At 45.1% G+C, this 21026-nt stretch overlaps 1 protein-coding gene across 1 annotated transcript in view; it reads right to left on the bottom strand.

The window, feature by feature from the left end:
* Nucleotides 1–19398, bottom strand: part of fbn3 (fibrillin 3) — a 60432-nt gene extending 41034 nt beyond the window's left edge. The window contains exons 1-6 of the mRNA XM_066696069.1: nt 19282–19398; nt 16322–16675; nt 9316–9398; nt 8763–8861; nt 5283–5378; nt 4261–4356 (exon numbers count right to left, since the gene is read on the bottom strand). Of these exons, the coding sequence (XP_066552166.1) occupies nt 4261–4356; nt 5283–5378; nt 8763–8861; nt 9316–9398; nt 16322–16503 (556 nt within the window). The 5' untranslated portion in view covers nt 16504–16675; nt 19282–19398. The remainder of the gene's footprint in view (nt 1–4260; nt 4357–5282; nt 5379–8762; nt 8862–9315; nt 9399–16321; nt 16676–19281) is intronic.
* Between the last annotated feature and the right edge of the window lie 1628 nt (nt 19399–21026).

The raw sequence follows: 21026 nt of genomic DNA, 5'->3' as shown, positions 1-21026 counted from the left end.
CAACTCCTGGCTTTCTCACACCATTTTCCCTCCAAAATCACAACTTTCCTGAGAGCAGGAAGGGATCATAAAATGTCCTAAGACCAGAGCGAAATTTTAAACTACCATCTACAGAGCTGGCTGACATGGAAGTTAATCTGCAAGACCACCCAAAACCTCAGGGTGGATACAATTCATCAACATGGCTGGGAGATGGAAAGAAATCAGTTTAGAATCGGAGCAGAAAATGTCTGAAGTTCCAGCCAGTCAATTCTCTGCGACTTTGATCTAAAAGAAATTAACAGAAAAAAAATGCCCTGAAACTCGAGCTCCTGGAACTTTACGCGCCTAAATCATTTAAATCAGACAAAAAGGAAAGACTAATGCGGAAGCAGGGGAGTTACAAGAACAAAAACAAACACGAAATCTTATTTTACCAAAAAAGAAATTGGATGGGTCGCAAACTTCTCTTCGGAACTGAGGAGAACAGAAAGCGTACGCACACACACACAGGGCTGCACAAGAAAGTGTGGAGCCGACCAAACAATAGACTCGGGCTTTGATGGGCCCACTAACAATTACCCAGTCAGAGCTGAATATCTCTGGGGCTGAGAGTAGCAGCCCCTGTACACAGCTGGAAAATCAGACAGCGGCTTGTGAGCTCCATAGCCTGAGAACGCTCTTTTTCCCAACGCAGAGGGGTTAGTAATGGGGGATGGTGGCAGGGATAGAGGGTTGGGGGGGGATTTGGGGAATGCTGGCAACATTCTGAAGCAATTTCTCCTGATTACAGCTCTTTTATAGATGAAACCTTTTACAAGCAAGTGTGCCTCACCCCCCCCAACCAACCCCTTCTTCTTTCTCTCCCTCCTTTCTCCCTATGTCTTTGTTTTCCCTCATTCTGCCACTCAAACTACCTCCTTTCATTTGCTTTTCCTTTTCTACCCCTCCAGCTCCTTCGGCCTTCATCAGCAAGCAAATCCTGCGTCAGCTAAAATTCATTTACCAACCAACCTTTACTGCACCTTTTTAAGTTTAGTACATTTTTTACTGCACATAGTTAAGATGTTATGCTACTTGTGCGCATCAGTGTGTCAAATATACAGAAATATACCGTGCTCTTGCTCCGGTTTGGAAGGTGAACATAATGCAGTTTAAAAAGGGAAAAAGCTGGTCAACCTCCAGCATAGGACAAAGGGGACAACGCACTGAAATATGTGGTTTACAATGCACTAATCACACTTTAGAGCAAATGTTAACCCCGGTTGCATTCCAGTAAGGAACACAGGAGTAGGTAAATCAATTAAAGCAAATAACAAAATGAACTAACCCTCATCCTCATTAAATGGCAAAGGGCAGAAAGCACACTGCCTGAAATAAAGGGGTCAAGGCACTCTGACAGAAAGGAAATATTAGAAACTCTTAGTCTTTCCTGTAAGGAGTTTAATGTTTCCGGAAGCTCGCGGTCCTGGGCCTCTGAACGCTGTGATTTATAGGACACCTAAGCAGGACAGTCAATGCCCCCCCCGCCCTCCCTCTCTTCTTCCTCTCCCTCTCCTCCCTCCCTCTGTGAATGTGTGCTTTACAAGGCCAGCCAGAGCGGACAAATAATGTTCTCAACCTGCCAGTAAAAGCAGTTATTTATGTCACGTACTCGAGCCTGTTATTTATTTCCCTGCTTGCGGCCCGTGACTCTGTCTGGATAGAGATGCTCCTTTTCCCTGCTGCTGCAGAGGCCATTTATCAGGAAAACATGAAATACAATCAAGTTAAAAAAGTCTGACGGGCTGAACGGAGGTGAGGGGAATCATATCTGTGTTGCACAGGTTTGTGTTTTTTGTTTGTTTGTCTGTTTGCAAAAGCTTGTGTGTGTGTCTGCAGGGTCTAGGTAGTGGGTATGAGCTAGAGATAATATTTGCCCTGCTGGGGTTGTTCAGTCTCCGGGCCCCTTCCTCTTGTTAAGAGCCTTACTTGGGAGTAAAGGAAGTGTGTTTTCTCAATAAACAGGAGGGGAGATGAGGCGAGTGGAATATACATCCCTGGTGCCTCTGCTTTTGATTTGATTGGCACAGTCCCTGTGTAAATACAGCCTCAACACACACACACACTGGGGGAGCACTAGGCCGATAGCTGTTGGCGCTGCAGACTGACGCACACCTTCCCTCTCACTACCTGCTAACAGCCTCCTGAGTCCTGCTAAGAATTTTAACCCTTGCCCAGATCAAAATTCCCCCCCAAGTCGCATCCCTCAGTTTTAGAGAGGAATCTTTTCCTGAATTAGGGCAAAAAAATCCCTATCCCCTCTCATCCAATGCACAAATATTCCATGTGCCGAATACCATTCCAGTGAGAAGGGAAAGTCATTACCCAGAACGAGCGGGTAATGATTGCAGAATTTACAGTTTGCCACTCCTGTCTTTAAAATAACATTACAAATGGACTTCCAGACATGACTTGCTAGTTTGTGGACTGCTCTGGCACAATAAATTACACCCACACCCTGCCAGGGTTTAAAAAAAATAAAACGTACCTAGATTCTGTTCTAAGGGTCTCCACACTTCCCTTTAACCCCTCACCTCTGCCCCTAACGTTGCCATGTTAGCAGAGAACAGAGACAGAAGGAAATTGTCCCTGAGGAAAATACCCCGTCACCAACAGCCCTTATAAAAGTTCACTGTGGTGCACTATTCAACTTGTAGGAAAGTACAGTGATTAAATTGGAGAGATGCCAAATAACTGCACAGAGGTCATCCTTTTTAAAATACACACACTCAAACGCATATTCCGCTGATGTCTATTCACACCACGGCTGTAATGAGAGGGTACGGAGGAGACGGGGCTGATTATAGAGTACCACTCTGCCGGCACCCTGCGCTGTAATTGACATGCAGCATCTCCGGCGTCCGTGCCATATTTACTCTCCCCGCACAATGGACTCTCTGGCGCAATTTCCCAGCATTGGTTCTACCATGTGGACAACAATTATAGGGGGGCCCTGTTCAGCACGGAACAAGATTTCAGTCAAAACATGTTAGCGATTAGTTTGCGCTGCTCTGCTATGGAATGTACAGCCGGGCCGGGGGGGCGACCCCATCGATGTCCTTCACAAAAACCGGGCCTCTACAGATCACATGACCTCTGGTACAGTCCATTACAGTAGAAGGGAGTTACATAGTGTATTGACTGAACAGGCTGTGCGTTGAACACCCCTGTAGGAAATGGAATAGTCTACTCTCTCCTAAAGACCCATGCCAGTCACTGCCATCTTGGTGAGGTAGTACTGCTGCTTCCACATTTTGGGGAAGGCTGTATCTAATGTAAATCAGTGATTCGGTACTGCTGCCACCCACTGTGATGTGTGGCCAGTCTGACTCATGGAGCAGACACCATCAAAAGTCTCAAGTCTCAATATTTATGTAAGAGAGAAAATGTCATCCTCCTTCATGTATATACGTCTCTGTTTAATGTACATAACTGTGCAATCACTGGCAGTGTGTTTTCACAGTGCGCCCAGTGCGATTTTCCTTTCCAAGTTGTTTTTTCTCCAGACATACATTTCGCTCTGTTTCTTGAAAAGCAATGTCAACTTTTGCAAGTGAAAGCACCTGCAATAGACTTAAGATAAAGGAGGGGTTAAACTTTCTACCGCTTAAATAATAGTTAGAGGGGAAGTTAGCTGGCTTTCATTTGGAGTCAGCAAATGTAGACTAATAGCTCTGTCAGACAGACTCAGTAACACTACACGTTTGTAAAGAAAAACCCAAGGAAGAGGGCAGGCCGCACCTCCTTCAAGGCCTGTTCTCCATTGAATGGGCTGGGCGGAGGTCCGGGGGGCTTGCAGGCACTGAGGACTCATATGGCCCTTGGCTCAGCATGGAGACCAGACTGTTTGTGCTAGGCCAGTCCTGGCTATGTGTACACAGCTGGGGAGGCCATACCTCCCCCCTGCCCCACTACCCATCAGGAAATGTCCACGGCTCCACAAAGAAATCCTTTTTTTTTTCGGCCATTCTGTGGGAGCTTTATTAATTGCCAGATGTCTGCGAGTTTCTCCTTTAGTGTCGCGTTTTTCAAGCAAACAAGCCTAAAGTCGACCAGAGGGGGACAGTAACGGGGGAGGTGGATGGTGGGAGGTTGGGGGTCAAAGGGAGTTGGGGGCTGCACTACAACCCTCTCCTGAATACTCTATTTCTTAATGAAGCGCTGGATTAATAAACTTGCATTAGTTTCCAACGCCTGTAGTTTAGTTTAGCAACAAGTGGACAATAATGCTTCTCTTACCTCTCTCGCACTGGGGCCCGGTGAAGCCATAGACGCAGGCACAACGACTGGGTCCGATGCAGCGGCCGCCATTTTGACAGCCGTTCTCACACACAGCTATGAAAAGAGCAGAATAGGAGACAAGGTTTAGCACTCACACTCACTGGCAGTCACAACACATATTTCTTCATCCTTACTTTCAGTCAGATTTTTGTACTCTGGGTCATTCCCCAGACAGCAACTGCGTCAATATAAAGCCCCACCCCTGCTCCTCTTCATTGCAAGTTAGGGAGCATATCTAAGATGTTTGTAATCTCACTGTAACACTCTAGCATCGTTTACATGTCTTGTTTTTATTAGTGTAAACAACTTTGAATACCACCATGAGAGTTGCTCTTTGTTTAGGCGTGCAGGGATGGGCAACGAAAGAAGTGGGTCACTAATGTTGATGTGAACAAGTATAGTTGGCTACTGCAGGGCTAAAGGAGTGATCCTCCTCTTCAGTATAAATGAGGGGGGGGGATGCAGTTGGCTGATGATTTGCTTTTAAAATATCCAAAGACTCTTACATGGGCTTTGTGGGGGCAGAACTTGACGCTTTAGGTCTGTCCAGGTGGTGTTGTGAAGGAGAGGAATTACAACAGGGTTAGCTCATTTTGGGAGACACAGTTGTCTCTGGTTTGGAGCCCGTTACTATACCACAGATGTACCGTTTCTGCGCCAAGCTTGCGGTGGAAACAAGTCATGGGCAGCTCAACTCGTACACACATCTTCAGCCTGTGTTGCCTGGGAGATGTGAAGACAACACAGGCTGAGCCGAACATAGAGTAAAAGAATATATTCACACAATGGGCCCTTAAGTTTAGAGGTCGAATCCGGGCTACGCCATTGGTGGACTCTGACCTGGATTCCACAATGTCACACTATTGGCCAAGCGCTGCTGGGGTTTGGGTACCGACTACCGATGCCAAATCTTAACAAAAACAATCATTCTAATACGACGACAGTTAAATTAAGGACTGAATAAAAAAAATGATACTCACGTTGGCCGCAGTGGGTCCCCGTGTAGCCCTTCTGGCACATGCAGGAGTCCTCGTTGCAGCTCCCTCCATTCATGCACCTCACGTTACAGGATTGCACTGCAGGGTGGACAGAGACAGCGGCATCAGAGACACAGAGCGCGGCACCCACACTTTCAGGACAACGAGAAATTATGGTTTTCATATGGTTTTCAAAGTTCTGTTTGTGTATTTGGCTTGCGTACCCCACTGAGCTTACAAGAAGGAAAATCACCCCAAAAAGGACCAAGAAGCACTCTGCTAGAACCTCTTGCTGTTCAAAACTCTGAAAATTGTGCTTTTTAAAACTGCCCCCCACCACAGCCTAGCCAAAACAACAGCTCGCATCGCCACAGCACCAAGCCGATCAGGATGGCAATGTCAAGACAGACTGGGCCAGTGATGTCAATGTTGCTGGACAGCCACACCCCCCTGGGAAGCAGGAAAGGATCTGGAGGGAACTGACATCACATCCAAGTCCCTGGAAAAAGTTCATGTTTTTGTTTCTTTTCTTGAAGTCTTCCCTGCCTTCCCATCCCCAGATTGGCAGTTCACAAACTTGTGGATTAAGGTGCCAAGAACATGAGAAATCCTCCAGCGATCGCTCCGGTGAGCCTCACTGGTTTTCACTCCGCTGCTCTCCGGGGTGCACCTCAGTCAACACATCGATTCCTCTGGCTGTTTTCTTAACAAGACCAAATGCGCTTAATTGTTTGGCAGTGCGTTGAGCCAACCTGTCCTTTTCAACAGGTCTTCAACCCCCCCCCCCTTTGCTGTTTATATAATAAGCCAATGGAAGTCTGTCGGAATTTGAGGATTATCAGTTGCATGCCTATCCTGCACAAATGGAAAATCACAGACCAAGAAAAACAAGAAACGCTGGACCAGACGGCAGCGTTTACAACAGGGGTTTTGATCCTATATACTGTAAATGTTTCTGAGCACTTCTCTTAGTCATCGAGGGAGGGAGGGAGGGAGGGGAAATACTGCACTCAATGACTTCAGTGTACCTCACCCCTGACCGGCAGCAACACCCAAGTGAATGTCTTTATGGGGATGAACGCATCCAGAAACCGAGGGGACTGCACACAGCCCCACGGTCAGGAGGGAGCCCTGTAGATTAAAACGGGAGTTTGAGAGGAACCAGATCACCGTCTGAGCCTATCTGGGTTTGGTTGAGAAAAATTGATCAGTCCTGTGATTGCTCACGGCGCCGGTGGGATCAGCACTGGACGACTGCACAGATCTGATTGGCTGGCCCACCAACACGGCCCCTAGCAGGAAGTCGCCGCTACAGCAGAGGTCATGTGGCGTTCCAGGCAAGGACAGCGATCTAAGCAGGAAAGCATTCTCGATAAAGGGGACCTGGAGATTTAAGAGGGTGTAATTTGCTCCCTCCCGTGTGTCCACATCGGTATGTCAGCTCATGTTATAGAGGTCGCAGGGGAGGTAAGGGGGGAGTGTCGAGCTAGATCTAGGAAAACCCTTCGCATCTGAAAAGACAGAGTAAAATGGGGCTTTGTTTTCCCATCATACAAAAAAGGCAGAGTTGAGCAAGGGGCTTGATTGCTTCAGACCAAAAAAAACAAGGGATCCCGGGGTGATATGATACTAATCACGCATGTACTCTACTGGAATGCAACAGCAGCAAAATTAAGAACCTGAACCCATACAACGTTTTCAGTAAATAAAAAAAGATTGCTTGCTCTGGGCTGTTGTTTACAAGCCCTTTTGAGACCGAATGCAACATGTTTGACCTGACCTATTGTTTGAAATACTGCCATTCTAGTGGCCATCGCACAGTGCTCACCATAATTAAATACAGATACTACACTCTCGGACACCAAACATCCTGTGTTAGCCGCACTCTCTCAGAACACGACCCAACGTCTGCGACCTGTCAAGCACCTACATCTCCAGTGGTGCCCCCTGACAACACGCCCTGCTGATGTGTCCAGACTTTCAGGCCTTTAAGGCAGGGCGGGAGAGGCACTCGAACAATGCGTTACTGTGTCTCGAGAACAGGACACCCTGGGATACCGACACAAGTCAAAGCCCTTTTCTAATTCTCCCTCCATTGCCAGCTGGCTGGAGTCCTGGTGTATTTATTGGACACACATGACCGTTGTTTGTTGAAAGCTGTTTTGAAGAAACCAAAAATGAATGTGCACAACAATTAAAGTTAAAAAAAAGAGGCTTATCTTGTGCAAAATCTTGCTCTTTTAAGTGAGGACAGTGCGCACATCACAAAACGAGACAGACAGCATCTGTTATCGGTGGGGTAATTCCAGATTCACAGCAGGAGGATTCCACATACACGATCACACCATAAAAAAGCACTAATAATAGGCAGGGCAATTAGAGCTGTACCCGGAAAACACAGTAGGAATTTTGCCTCTCGGGCGGCAGCACAGTGATGTTAAATGTGCAAATAAAAAGACAGAAAAGTGTGTGTTTGTGTAGGGGGTGGGATAGTAGAAGCACTCAGTCTGCTACAGCAATAATACAACCGCAGTACTCAGTAGTATATAGTTTCCTGTTGGTATGTCAAGTTTCTGTGTCTGGAACATTGCTTGCAAACCACTATGATGAGCGACAGCTCTTTTGTAAACACACACAACCCAGGTGACCTGATTACAGCTCGAAACCTTGTGGATCAGGCAACAGAAATCAGGGATAATCAGTTAGCCATGGTTTTGGGCGGCGCTGGTCTTTTGGAGCAATGACTTCATAGGGATTTCCAGCTCCTGGCCAGAAAGAGGCCCAGTTCCGTGGGAGAGACCCTGTGTGGAGCTCTGGGATTCTCTCTGGGTTCAAGAGCCGTTTCTCAGCACATAAATCCAGGGCTGGGCCTCCCCTGAGCTTCGGGGCAATAAAAACTAAATCCCACTTTACACCTCCGGGTCAGGGAGCCAGGGCTGCAGTCGCCAGGGCTACATTCGCCGGGGGGGGGCGTGTGTTTGTGTGTGCCTACTCGGGGAAGGTGTGACTGACATAAGAGAGGGAGGGAGGGAGCGAGAGAGGCGGGACACAGGGAGAGGAGTCCCGCAGGAACTGCCCACACCAGTACAGCACCGATTTCCCGGTGGCCGGGCCAAAATCTCTGGCTCTTCCGAGAAAAAGTGCATACTGTATGGGAAGTGTGCACTACTTTTTTTCTTGGGGGGGATCAAAATAGGCCCTGGGGACTCAGCTACCTAATAGTTCTGTTTTCAGCGATGAGTAAAGCAGTGAAGCATTGTCTGCTGGCAGGTTTCCAGTAATCTTTCAGTCACAATCGCAGACTCCTCAAACTCTTTAACGTTGTGTGTCAGACAGGCAACTAGTTTGGGTTTTAAGGATCGTGGGTGTAAGTCGTGGTGGGACAAAAGTCTGTCTTCCTCTTTACTCTACAGAAGCCTGCCTCCCCCAGCATCTCCCCCTTCAGCCCGTGCGATGGTGCACCGGCCTCTGTTATCATCTCACCTGATGTGGCCCCACAGCCGGGGGACAGCTGCCCGTTCGAACAGGTGCACATGTTGGGCCTGGAGCAGAACCCTTCCCCGCAGGAGTTCCTGCAGATAGCTGACAGACACGGGGTGGGGGGGGAGAGACAGAGGCGTGAGCAAGGCTGGTCATTAGGAAAAACAAGAGGCAACACAGTGCAGCTAAACACTAAACAGGAAGTCCATGAATGACAGAGTGAGGCCTGAGCGTGTCTGACTAACACCTGCAATCTTGCGGAATGGCTCCCAGGCATGCTTTGATGTGTGAGTAATAACACAGAGAGCTTGAGAAATGTCCACATTATACATTCTGCTGCTGGATATATATAATACAACTTTAGACATGATTTCATTTCAACAGCAACAGCCAGGGGTCAATTTGTAGGTTTCCATACAATGGTATATGCTTAACTTTGTTTTGCTCCATAATTGTATCCTGTACCAGCGGTGTCAATTTATACTTGTCACAATAATGTTCTCCGACAATTGGCAGCACAGTTTGAAAACATTTGGAAGTTAAAGGCGATACTTACGGACGATACACTGGTTCCCTCCAGGGAGAGTTTTCCACCCGGGACAGCAGTAGGAGTTGAAACGGGAACCACACACATTAGGCCTGGGATGCACAGACAGACAGACAGACACCAGTGTTAAAGACCTAGTAGTTTTTCCTGAAGCCTTGACCCGTGGTTGGCACACACACACAAATATGTATGTATGTCTATGGAATGCAAAAAAACTACTTAATATGTTTACAAATGACTCAATTGAAAGGAATAATCCAAGTCAATCAGCTTACATTGGAATAATTAGCACATTAAAAGAGAAGTCAGAGAAAATATCTTGTTTGTGTCACCAACACAACTACACTATCCCTGAACTTAAGGGGAGATAATTATAGACTTGTTCTCCTGAGTCTCCACTCTCTACGCTTTTCAAAATAACTCTGGATCTGTCTGCCAGTGACTCTGGAGGCCCACCGAGATTGGAGGAGGAGTGAGGGGGCTGCTTGTTGGCAAACCGCCCTCCCCACCACCCCCCGCCGCAGACCCGTGGCTCCTCCAGTCGGAGCGAGAGGAACTCCTGACCCCTGACACATGGAGGAGCCCCCTTGCTGGGAAGATCAAAGCCCTGCGAGGTCACGCGCATCTCACTCAGGAAACATCTTCATCTCTCCGCGGCTCTGTTTTGTCTATAACCGGCTCTCGGCAACAAAGTTCCCTCCTCTCCCTCACACTTATTGCATTCGTTCTTCTTTATTAAACACTGAGATTAAGCTGTAAACTCCTGTTCAAAAATCCACTATTGTACATAAGTGCATTCCCTCAATATTGCACCCCAGCCTCCCCCTGAATTCAGTCTTCTTCCCAGCAACCTCAGCAAGGAAGAGGTCAAAGGTCGACCAGATACCAGAACGATGCTGAGTTGACCTTTGAACTACAGTGCTTTCTTCAAAGGTTTCAGTTTCTTCACTAAGAGAAGTTTATGAACCCCTTCAACAAATAAATGTAAGCGGAGTTTGAAATATTGCACAACAAGAAGCAATGGAACATCAGTACAAGGTTTTTTGCAGTGGTGTAAAATGCTTTTCTTTCCTCATGTATCGTTGATAAAGAAATCTGACGATAATGAACTTTCAAAGTGGGAAAACTGGCTTCAAGATTTAATTCTAAACAGTTAAAGTAATTCCCAGTGAAATTACTGCAGCCCATCTTCAAGGCCATTGAGTTACCTTGGTTCATTGACCCACTCCTAAAGTTTTTCTTAGATAAATAAGAATGGGATTAGCTTTGTGACCTGGTGGGATATTTAAGTACTCCAAATGAAAGGGCTTTTCTTTTGTACTGCCCATAAAGCAAAGACATCCATCTCTCTTCCTCTGCATTTACTGTCCTCCGATCCTTTTCCTCAAGGTCTGAGAATTTATGAGTGGCATCCACCTGGGCCCGCCCAGAAAGAGTCCAGCTGTCAACTGAATCTTTAGGTGAACTTTTAAAGGGGGCTGCCTTCAAACCACATTACCAGATGGCAGGGCCTTCTGGAACAGGAAGACAGGGAGAAAGAAAAAGAGACAGAGGGAGGGGGAGAAGGAGGAGATGGGGGGGAACAGAGAAGTCAAGAAAAATTGAGAGAGAAGGAGAGAAAGTTGACAAAGAGGGTGAAGGAGGAAAGGGAGCAAGCAAAGGGAGAGAAAGAAAAGGGGCATACAATTGCATGTATATATTATATATATATATATATATATATATACGCAAACATTATGCAAACACCATTGTAATCCCATTTCAAGGTTTGGATAAAAAACTATTTTTGTCCGTAAGCACTGAGGGCAACAATGCAACACATCCTTATAATTGCGGCATTGCGAACCAATATGTTCCAGCCCTTTTCGCTCTCTCGGGCATCAATATCTGGGGGATTAACGGTCTTCCCTGGCTGGACAGTGTGGGCTGCAGTGTGGGGCTCCCCTGTAAGTAGACCCCATTTCCTTGCCAATGTGTGTGCTTCAGGCCCCAGGACTTATCTCAATATTGAACTGTCATGCTGGTTTTGGCACTCAATTTAAAAGGGATTAACTCTCCTGTCTCTATCTTTCCCCAGGCTCTTTGATGGAAGCACTCAGCCATTGGTTCCCTCTCATTAACTTCCTTAACAATGCGGTAGTTTTCTTGGAATTTGTTCTTTTTTCGTGCAGGTATTTAAAAATTCTAAAACCCAAAAAAGATGTGAAGTCACTTTTAAACAACAATCACCCCCATTGGTTTCAAAATATGTGATGGATTGTCTTGAACCAATGATCCTAACTTTGTTCAGAAGACGGGAAACATCAAAAGTGCCCCACCTCTGACTGATTAGAAGTACTGATAATTGTTTTTTGTTTTTTTTGTGCGTGTGTGAATATGAATTGGTTATACAAAAAACATACAAATAATGTACAAAAATATTACAAATAATTAATGGACATCAAGGGTATTAGGTAGCACTTTGATCCTAGCAGGGAGAGTGTAACAGGGCTTTGGAGCCATCAAGTTCAGAAAAAACTAAACAAACACGGCTTTGCTTAAAGGGCCCGAAGCTCGCACATTCCTGAGGGGAGAGGAACTCAGGAGTGCAGAGTGAAGGACGAAGACATAGATATCGTGCTGGGAACGGGAGAGACACAACCACTTCAGATAGGACCAGCTGAAGACTCAATCGGGAGAAAGTGTAAACATTGCGACTCAGCAAGTATTTGGATATCAAAGTGACCCCTGTCCTAAACGGCCAGGGCAGTCGTGACCCCTGTGGCCGCCACGGTTAAAGGTCAAAGGTCACCCAATTGGCATCTGACCCCAGTTACTGCCTGGATTGTTGCCTAATTCTCCGCTGAGCGATCGGCCCTGATTCTTTTGTCAGTCCTGACATTAATAGGTTAGTGTGTCTTTAGCTTGTGTGATTTCTCAAAGGCTCAAAGAGCATGTGTGCCCAGTTCTGCTACTGCGCTGCTCTGAACACTTCACTTCTGATCATTGTTGTCTAGACAGGAGCTCAAGTCACCCTCCTTCTCTGGCTAAATAATGAGGTCTCACTAGCCATCAATAAATGCCTGCTGGTTCATTTGAGTGTTAGGCTTTAGACACACAATAACGCACTATATTCCACTGTACGTGCATGTTGGAAATTATAAACCACAATGTTGTTTTATTTAGGCTGCTTGGTAATGACTAAACTCAGAGTTTTTTTTTTATTCATTTCAGGATGATTCTGTTTACATTCGATGAAAATAAATGAAAAAGGTAAGAACAAAACCTTCATTAATCTTGGCTGCTCAGGGTGTGCAAAGAAAATATGACCACTTTGAGTCAATTTTCTTGAGAGAACGAGGGTGGGTGAACACAAACTCAGTACACAAATAGATGTCAGAAACATTTTGGTTGAGCACATGAATGGAATTGTGACCAATTCTTGGACTGTTATTTATTTATGGGGCCATTGTGATGCAGACACATAAAATCTAAGGAACTGGATTGCTCATATACCAAAAATATAAATTTCTGATTTATACCACATATACAGCTCTGGAAAAAATTAAGAGACCGCTTAACATTGATTTCTGAACTTGGAGTGGTCTCTTAATTTTTTCAAGAGCTGTATAATACTGAATATAAATTAAACATGTCTTGAATGGAAGGGGAGTTGGATGGTTCACAATGAATGCTTCTAAGTGGGTCATGTATGACTGTTCCATTGTGGAGATCCTTCAGGGATCTATTGGCCACAGAGCAAAACTGACATGGTTTTGGAAGAAACTCTGGCTGCTGAACGTGATCTTCAGTCTTGACTAACACAGCCAAGTGAGCAACTTCCAAAACATTTCCCCCGAGATCACAACTGGCTCGCTACTCCGCAACCTGGACCTCTTTCAGAAACAAAGATTTGGTCTCACTTATTATTTCAGACGCTGTTACATATTATAAATCATACTGGCTGGCTTGCTGGTTGGTCGCTTGGCTGGCTGGCTGGCTAGTCATTAAACGCTACAAAATATTTTTTTATTTTCCCAAAATCTGTCCATTTACAAGAATCGCGGTTGTTTCATTATTGCAATTTAGGAGGTTCCCAGAAATCCTGCAATTTGAGCCTGTAAACCGGATGAACTCGGAGCGCCCACTGCAACTAACATCACAGGGAAGCTTAGCATGCTGGGCCACATTTCCAGTGAAAGGGCTGGAACCACAAACCAGCACAGATCCATCACTGCCGAACAACGGAACCACAGAAGCTCCTAAAAACAAATGAGGGTGACCTAGCCGTAGCCCAGCCCTGCCTCCAATAGTGTGAACACGGTAAGCACAGGCAGAGGAATGCACTCACTGTTAGAAAAACCCTCTGCTGATAACCTCCTTTTCAAGTGGACAATCGGAGTGCAAAATCCATTACCCGATTCACTCATCACTACTAGCTTTTGCAAAACTGGAATATATCAGGCAACACTGGGCACCACAGAATGACTTGGGCATCCTGTTCAGTCTAGTATATAGGAAAGAAGACCCTGGCTCAAGTCTCTGTTGACAACTATCAACCACCGCTAACAGACAGCTGACCCAGACAGACGGCTAATCTGACAGACAGGCGGCCAACCATTTCTAGTTATCTGGGGAATGTCCAACAGATAATGAGAGAGCTATTCTTATCAAAGCTTTGGAAGAGGAGCAAAGGTCATGAGGTGCCAATTTTCAGAATCGTGAGGAGCAAAGGAAATCAGGACATTGATGAAGGGCATATGGGGCACAAATGTGAGCATTTCCCCTTCCAGACCGGCTGTTTGTCTTTAAACTGACAAAGTTGGTAAACCACTGGGAGCTTGGGATTCTTGGATTGTTTCTGATTCCCGCACTGTGTGTAATACTGTTTCACATCTCAGCTTTGACTAGAATTTGCTTTTCAAAACACCCACCCTCCACACTAATTTTAATTAAATCAAATAAAGTAAGAACGCCAGGGTTGTCAAATCAAGAACATTGGGTACAACCTGTAGCTCAGGGGGGAAATCAGACGTAAGCCTTGCCTTTGTCTAGGTGAAGGAATACAGACTTTCATTGTTTCTTGCCGGTCTGCATCACTGTAGCCTTATTGTTCTAGCCTGCCACTTAATTGAAACCATTCCTATAAATCACCCTGATCAGCAATCCATCCTCAGAATAATCTACAAAGAGACTTCTATCTCTATTTTCATATTCAACTGTTAGGAATCACTTCAACCACTGGGGAAATTACAGATCCCTTGGTCCTGTCTTAACTGCAGACGTTTAAAAGAAAACAAAAAACAAACCTGAATATTCTTTTTAGTAGGTCGCCCTGCATCATACAAATCCCTTCACTGTTTTGTCACCTACAGTACTAGAAACAGAAGCCCCTTGTCAGGCCCTCATCTGAGAAGAATACATCATTTCCTGAGACCCATGTGAGGGAGTTGGGGGCGAGGACACGAGGGCTGATTGGAATAATTGACGCCGGCGAAACCTGGAGTTAAAGCCACTCTGCCTGTGGAACAAAACATCCCTTGTTTTTTGGAGGAAAAAAAATTAAGAAAATGACTGTTGGCAACCTCCACCCCCATCCCCCTGTACCTCCCAGTCCCTGGAGAGGGTGTGAGTTGGCGGGGGGGGGGTGGTGGGGGGTTGTGGTTTCCCTGCTGCGATTGATGTTTCCCCCGCCCCCCCTCCTTCACCAGCACCACTACGACAACCCCCCACCCACAGAGCACGCTTACCTCAGCCTCAAACCATCACAGAGTTACGTCATTCTCCCTGACACCACACTCTCCCCTTTAAAGGGACATCGGTTACTCCAGGTAGGTCAAGCCAAGAGGTGAAGGAATGGTGGAATGGTAGGAAAGTGGCCGAGGCAGACTTGCTATTAATTTAATATGTGGGACCTTCATATATACACTCCGTGGACTCCAATGCAGTGTGTGAGATCAGGGTTTGGAAAGAGCTGAGTGTGTTGGACATTCATCTCACCGGGACAGTAGAGAGGTCAGCTGTAAGGGCCTATGTGAGTCAAGGATGCTTATAAACCTAAATCTCTACCACACCCATGTTCCCATCGTAGATTCCCAACCATTAAGCCACTGCCCATGCCTCTGTAGGTTGCATGTTGTGTCCCAACCAAAAGGCACTGTGGTAGCATATGGGTATATATTGTGGCATTGTGGTAAAGCATTTTGGGTAGCTGATTTAAATAAAATTAATTCATAGGGCTTCAGACACAGGGCCACAGGGTCACCGCGAAAACATCCACGCTCCGCAGAAACACAACTTCACTATGCTGTCATGCTAAATGAGAGCAAACAGATTTATACGTCCCCCTCTCCTTGCTAGACACTGGGACAGACAAAATAAGTTATTGTCGGGGGGGGACTGGGGTAGCAGTTTCGCACCACACCAGTAACCGAAGACCTTTCCCTGACAAAAGACACTGTCTACCAAAGCTTTCCTTTCATTTCATCACTGGACACAAACTGAAGGACATTTCTCTTGGATGAGGTGGCCAATCATTTGTTAATCTTCTAGTAATGTTGGTATGCGCAGGAATAATGCTGACGACAACAACAACAAGTCAGCCAAAACACAATTAGTTCTCCAAATACTTCTAAATCCACTGCCTGGATTGGCATGTGCACTTGTTGTATGAATCCAGCAATCCTGTCTTCTCATGCACTGGTGACTCTGTCAAAAGAATGACCCACTTAACTGGGATAATGAAATCTGGTGCTCTTTTTTTAATTCGGAGAGATGACTGACTCACAGTCATAAAAATGATTCACAAAAGACTTCCCAAATGCTGACCAACACCTTGTCAATAAACCAGGCCAAGCTTTCAAGAGACTGTGTGTGTTTTCAGTTCCCTGCTGAAGTCACATTGATGTTCCAGTTGGAGAGTGATTTAACCCCACTACCTTTAAACACAGTTTGGTTACTTGGGCTGCTCTTTGCTGTACGATCTGAGGATTAGACCACTTTCACGGCGGTAAAAAAACCAAAAATGTCAACTTACCCCCTCAGTGTTTCCTGCCCTCTTCTCCGAACTCTCTGGGTTTCCCTTTCGTCCAACAGTCCTGAGAAGCGACTGGCCTGGAGGTTTCCATCCCCTTGGCCTTGGCCGGACACGGCATGGAATACGGCCCAGCACAAGGTCACCCATCCCAGGGCCAGCTTGCTGAGCCTCCGCACCCTCATTGGCTGTGCCGTGTTGCCTGTGGTGCCCTAACACTGTAATGGGAGCAGATGTCTTCGATCTCTCTTTCTCAAAGGTGTCCTCACCCCACTCTGCGCACCTCCTCTCTCAACTCCCCCACCAACAAGCGGCTGCGTGTAATGGTCCCCGTCCTACTGCACTCCAGTTTGGGGTCTGGAATTGAAAGCCAAAGACAGGAGAACTCCCTTAGTCTCTGAGCAAACTAACACGGCAGCCAATCGTGCTATCGGGTCTGTGCTTCTCCAAAAGTAAACAGATGCCTGTGCCTTTTTTTTTTTTTCGCTTTTGCTTGTTTACGTTCTCATTTGAAGAATTTATCGTTTCCTGTCGAAAACTGGACTGGAAAGGTTAGCTGGGGGCTGCACTGATTCCTCCAGTTTCATTCAGCGCCACTGAGGGATTAGCAGTTGTTTCTTGTGTGGATGGAAGGCAGTCCAATCCTGCTATGTCATTATAGTGTATAATTCACCATAGCATTTGTGTGCAATTCCAAAGCAATGACATATAAATTGCCAGCTTACACTCTTACCAATCAACTCTCAATGCACCATTAATTAATATGACTTATGACTCTCCAGTTCTGAATTGAGGGTCCTTATTTTTCTTCTGCCTTTTTGTTCTCATTAAATTAAAGTTTTAGGACTGAGAGCTGGGCCTCTGGTGATTTATAACCCTGGTAAGTTTTGGGTTCAACTCTAGGGGGCAAGAAGACAGGGGGAGTCTTCAGTGGGAATGGTAAAACTTAGAGAGTAAAAGTAAAGAGAGGATTGGTTCCTCTGAGAAAAAAAAAAACAACAGAAAAAAACTTAACACGAAGGTATGTTTTCCGGAATGTAGTTTAAAAGATTCAGTTTAATAACCGCAATCCCAGAAAATCACCCTGCCTGGGCAAAAATGTGATCAACTATGGAAGAAAAAGAAAAATACTTTGTTTTACTCTTATTTTTGTATTTGTTTATCTAACTATAATTTAATTTAATCCTAACTCTGAAAATATAATTAAGAAGGATACATCATTCCCTTATTTTATATGGTTATAAACCTGAGTTGCTTTACTCCATTGTCAGTTAAAAAAAACAGGCTGTTTAGTTTATAAATGCCTCCCTCTGCTGCGGTGTAAGTTCTCTCTCTAGAGGAGGGGAAAGGGTCTGTTCAAGCAGATCCTTCTTTTTGAGGTGCTTCTTGCGATTTGGACATCCTACCAAAATGCTCAAAAGTAACGCGTACAAAGGAATGTAACGTTATAGCTTTGACACCATGTTTAGCAATTGGGAGAAGCTGTTGCAACTATCTAAAAAGTCGCCTACAAAACCTTTTCCTTGGCTGTTTAGGTCAAAATTATACACATAATAATAAGAAACAAACCAAATCATATATACAATAAAATAGATTTTAAAACATTATTAAAAACACAATTGGAATTCCAATGCTTTTGCTCTTTTGAGAAAAGTAACACATATCTCCAAATGCAGACTTTAAGATCATTTTAGATCATTCATAATGAGTAATAACCAGTAGGCACGAGAAACACAAGTATATGTAAAGAAAAAATAATGCATATGCGTATTTTAAATGTCCCATTTAATGTATATACATGTAAAAGATGAGGAGTACACATAGCAGAGCAAATGCGAAACAAATCGATACAAAAGCAGATCTGGTTCTGTTCGCCAATGAAACTATTATTTGACAGCTGTCCGACACCAAAGTTGCGATTCGGGTTCAGGGGTGAATGAATGGGGGCGTCCGAGCTGCACGACAGAACAAAGAGCCGAGGAGATAATCTGGTCCCGTTCGCGCAGCGCAGATTCTCGCAGTTCTGCGCACATCTGCGCGGCTGCGCCAATGGGATCGCTGGGATTCTGCAAATCTGCAGTACAAGAACGCGACTTCTCTTCCCCGTTTGGCTTCAGGTACATCGCTACTACATATACCGGGACTGCTCCATTATATCTTAATTTTGTCCGTCGGCTTTCTGTTATTTTATAATAGTAATCAGACCAGAAAAAGATGTGCATTCCTTTTGTCGGCAGAAGCCAAAAACGTTCGAGAATGCAAAACAAAAAGAACGAAAATAGGCAAAGTAAGAACGAATGAAACAAACGTGTTCCAAAGTGCAGAAGCCCTATAACAAATTGTTGAATGCGTCTGCTTTTATTAGCGTGTCTGTTCTCAAAAGGTTTTATCTTTCAGGAGTGGAAATGGCACTGTATTCTCTCCTGGCCTTTCCAACAGGAGATTGATCTGGACTGTGCTTTGGATTCTCAATGTATATTCTCTCAAATGTATAGCTATAAGTACTGCCACCAATCCCACACCAGCCCTGGTGAGATGGATAAAACGGGAAGGCGCCCACAAGAAACCCAGCTGGTCCTTGCCCAAGCAACGGAGAAATTAACGGAAAGAGTCGCTGACATTTACTTCGGTGTGTGGGAGTTTGGTGCACGCATTGCATTTATTTAAAATCAACGGTGTGCATTCAAATATTGAAATGATACAGATTCAACCAGAATTGCGGCTATTCAAGTAATTTGGGAACGAGTAAACCAGAGTCTGTCAATTCAAAGTAAAGTTTTGCAATGTAAGAAATACCATACCATTCAGCAATACAAGAAAACTACAAAAATCTTTAAAGTTGTTTGTATATATATATATATATATATATATATATATATATATATATATATATATATATATATATATTCCATACACACACACACTGTATACAGTTTAAGAATGAGCATAAAAAAGCGCGATACCTTGCAAGTGGAGCGCCTTGAAGTAGATGTGTCCACGGTCGCTTTTTGTAATGGGGAATGGGCTTCAGAGAGGGGAATTAAACTGTCCCAGTGTGAGAAAAGAAGAAGGGGGGGAAAGGTAGCGTTTTAGCCAAATTGGGAGAAGGGAGGTCCCTTTCCTCTGCACGAGAGAAAGGGGGGTTGCAAACGGACTTCAAGACAAACCCACCACATTCCTCAACTCTCTCTGTCAGACACACACACAACTTTCTTCATTCGCACGGGGGGATGGGGAAGGAGGGTTGCAGCTGATCTGCCAGACAATACAGATTTATTACTGATCATTCATCTGCTCGTCATTGTTTCCACAGTCGAGCTCATGTGATGTGGGTGGTGTTGTACCCATTTTTTGGAGAGTATCTTACAAGCCGCCGTTGCTCCCATCTTGTGCACAAATGTGCGCACTGAAGGGAGCAATAGAAATATTAGCTGATCACTTCCAGAGCCAGGCTGAGCTCAGACGATTGGGTTATGGATAAGAGGTCATGCTGAAGCCTGGAAATTAGAAAGTGTTTTGTTTTTCTTTTTACAGCTGCTAGGTCGCAGGAAGTTAGTTTAAAGACTCAAAGCTGGTACATTATCTGGGCACAGAAAATAATAGGTTTTTAATCAATCATTCATGATTATTATTATTTTTTAATGCAAAAGTTATACATACAATGGCATTATAAATGCAACCTTTTTATTTGTTGAGGTGGTATTTTGGAAAGATCACAGGTTTCAGTTGTAGCCTATAGGTTGCCATTAGACCCTCAGAAAGGTTGCCTTGATAAGTGATAAGTGATAAGTTCATAAGCCTATTCTTTCATTCGAAGCAACTCTCAGAGGCCAGGAGTGGGACCATGCATTGGACACTTTGCTGCAGTAGTGCCTGGGTTGTACAGCTCATCGAAGGACACAACACAAGAAGATACCTCGGCGGAAACTTGCTCAGTGTATGTGAATTTGGTGGTAAGACCTTAGCAATCTCTGCAGCAAAAGAGCTGCAGGCATTCCTAAATACGCCATCCATCCATCAATATTCACTAACCACTTCGTCCAGTGCAGGGTCACTGTGGAGCCCAAGCCCAGACTGGCAGACACAGAGCACAAGGAAGGGTACACCCTGGATGGGACGCCTGGAAGTACGGTTGGCATGGGTGCTTGTGTCTGAGAAGCTTTTGGGACAGGAGCAAGAGGTTTGGGCTCTATCAGTCATTCAGTAATAAAACAGTCACACAAATTCAGGATGTTGTGAGGGTAGGAGGCAATGTGCTGAACAAAGCTTTATGGTCACTTCAGTCGACTGTTGCCACAGAGTTTCATGTCCTTTAATGACAGAGAGCCTCTTACTGGAAGCAACTCCTCTGGTCAGCTCTCTCAGTTCGTCTTTGCTACCAGGAGGCCTACTTTGTCAGCGCTCTGGGCCAATGGTCTGACAGCAAGACAGAATTTATAATTCCCAATCGTGCTTTGCCTGCAAGCCAATAAGGAAACAATGTCAGATTGCACGGGATGACAGGCTGAAATGTGTTTGCACGCTCTGCATCTTACAAATCTTGTTTTAAACCCAACCCACTCCCCCAACCCAACCCACTCACCCAACCCCTCCCTCGGAAATAAAAAGAGTAAAAATGGTCCCAAGGGACCCAAAAGTTACACTTGGTTCTATTTTAATGTTACCATAACCACAAATATTACTGCATTCTTGCCGTTTTTATTTGTTA

Source organism: Amia ocellicauda, chromosome 22 (assembly GCF_036373705.1).
Source record: "Amia ocellicauda isolate fAmiCal2 chromosome 22, fAmiCal2.hap1, whole genome shotgun sequence".
Lineage (NCBI taxonomy): Eukaryota > Metazoa > Chordata > Actinopteri > Amiiformes > Amiidae > Amia > Amia ocellicauda.
The sequence above is the reverse complement of the archived record's forward strand: the minus strand, read 5'-3'. Positions and strand labels throughout refer to the sequence as shown.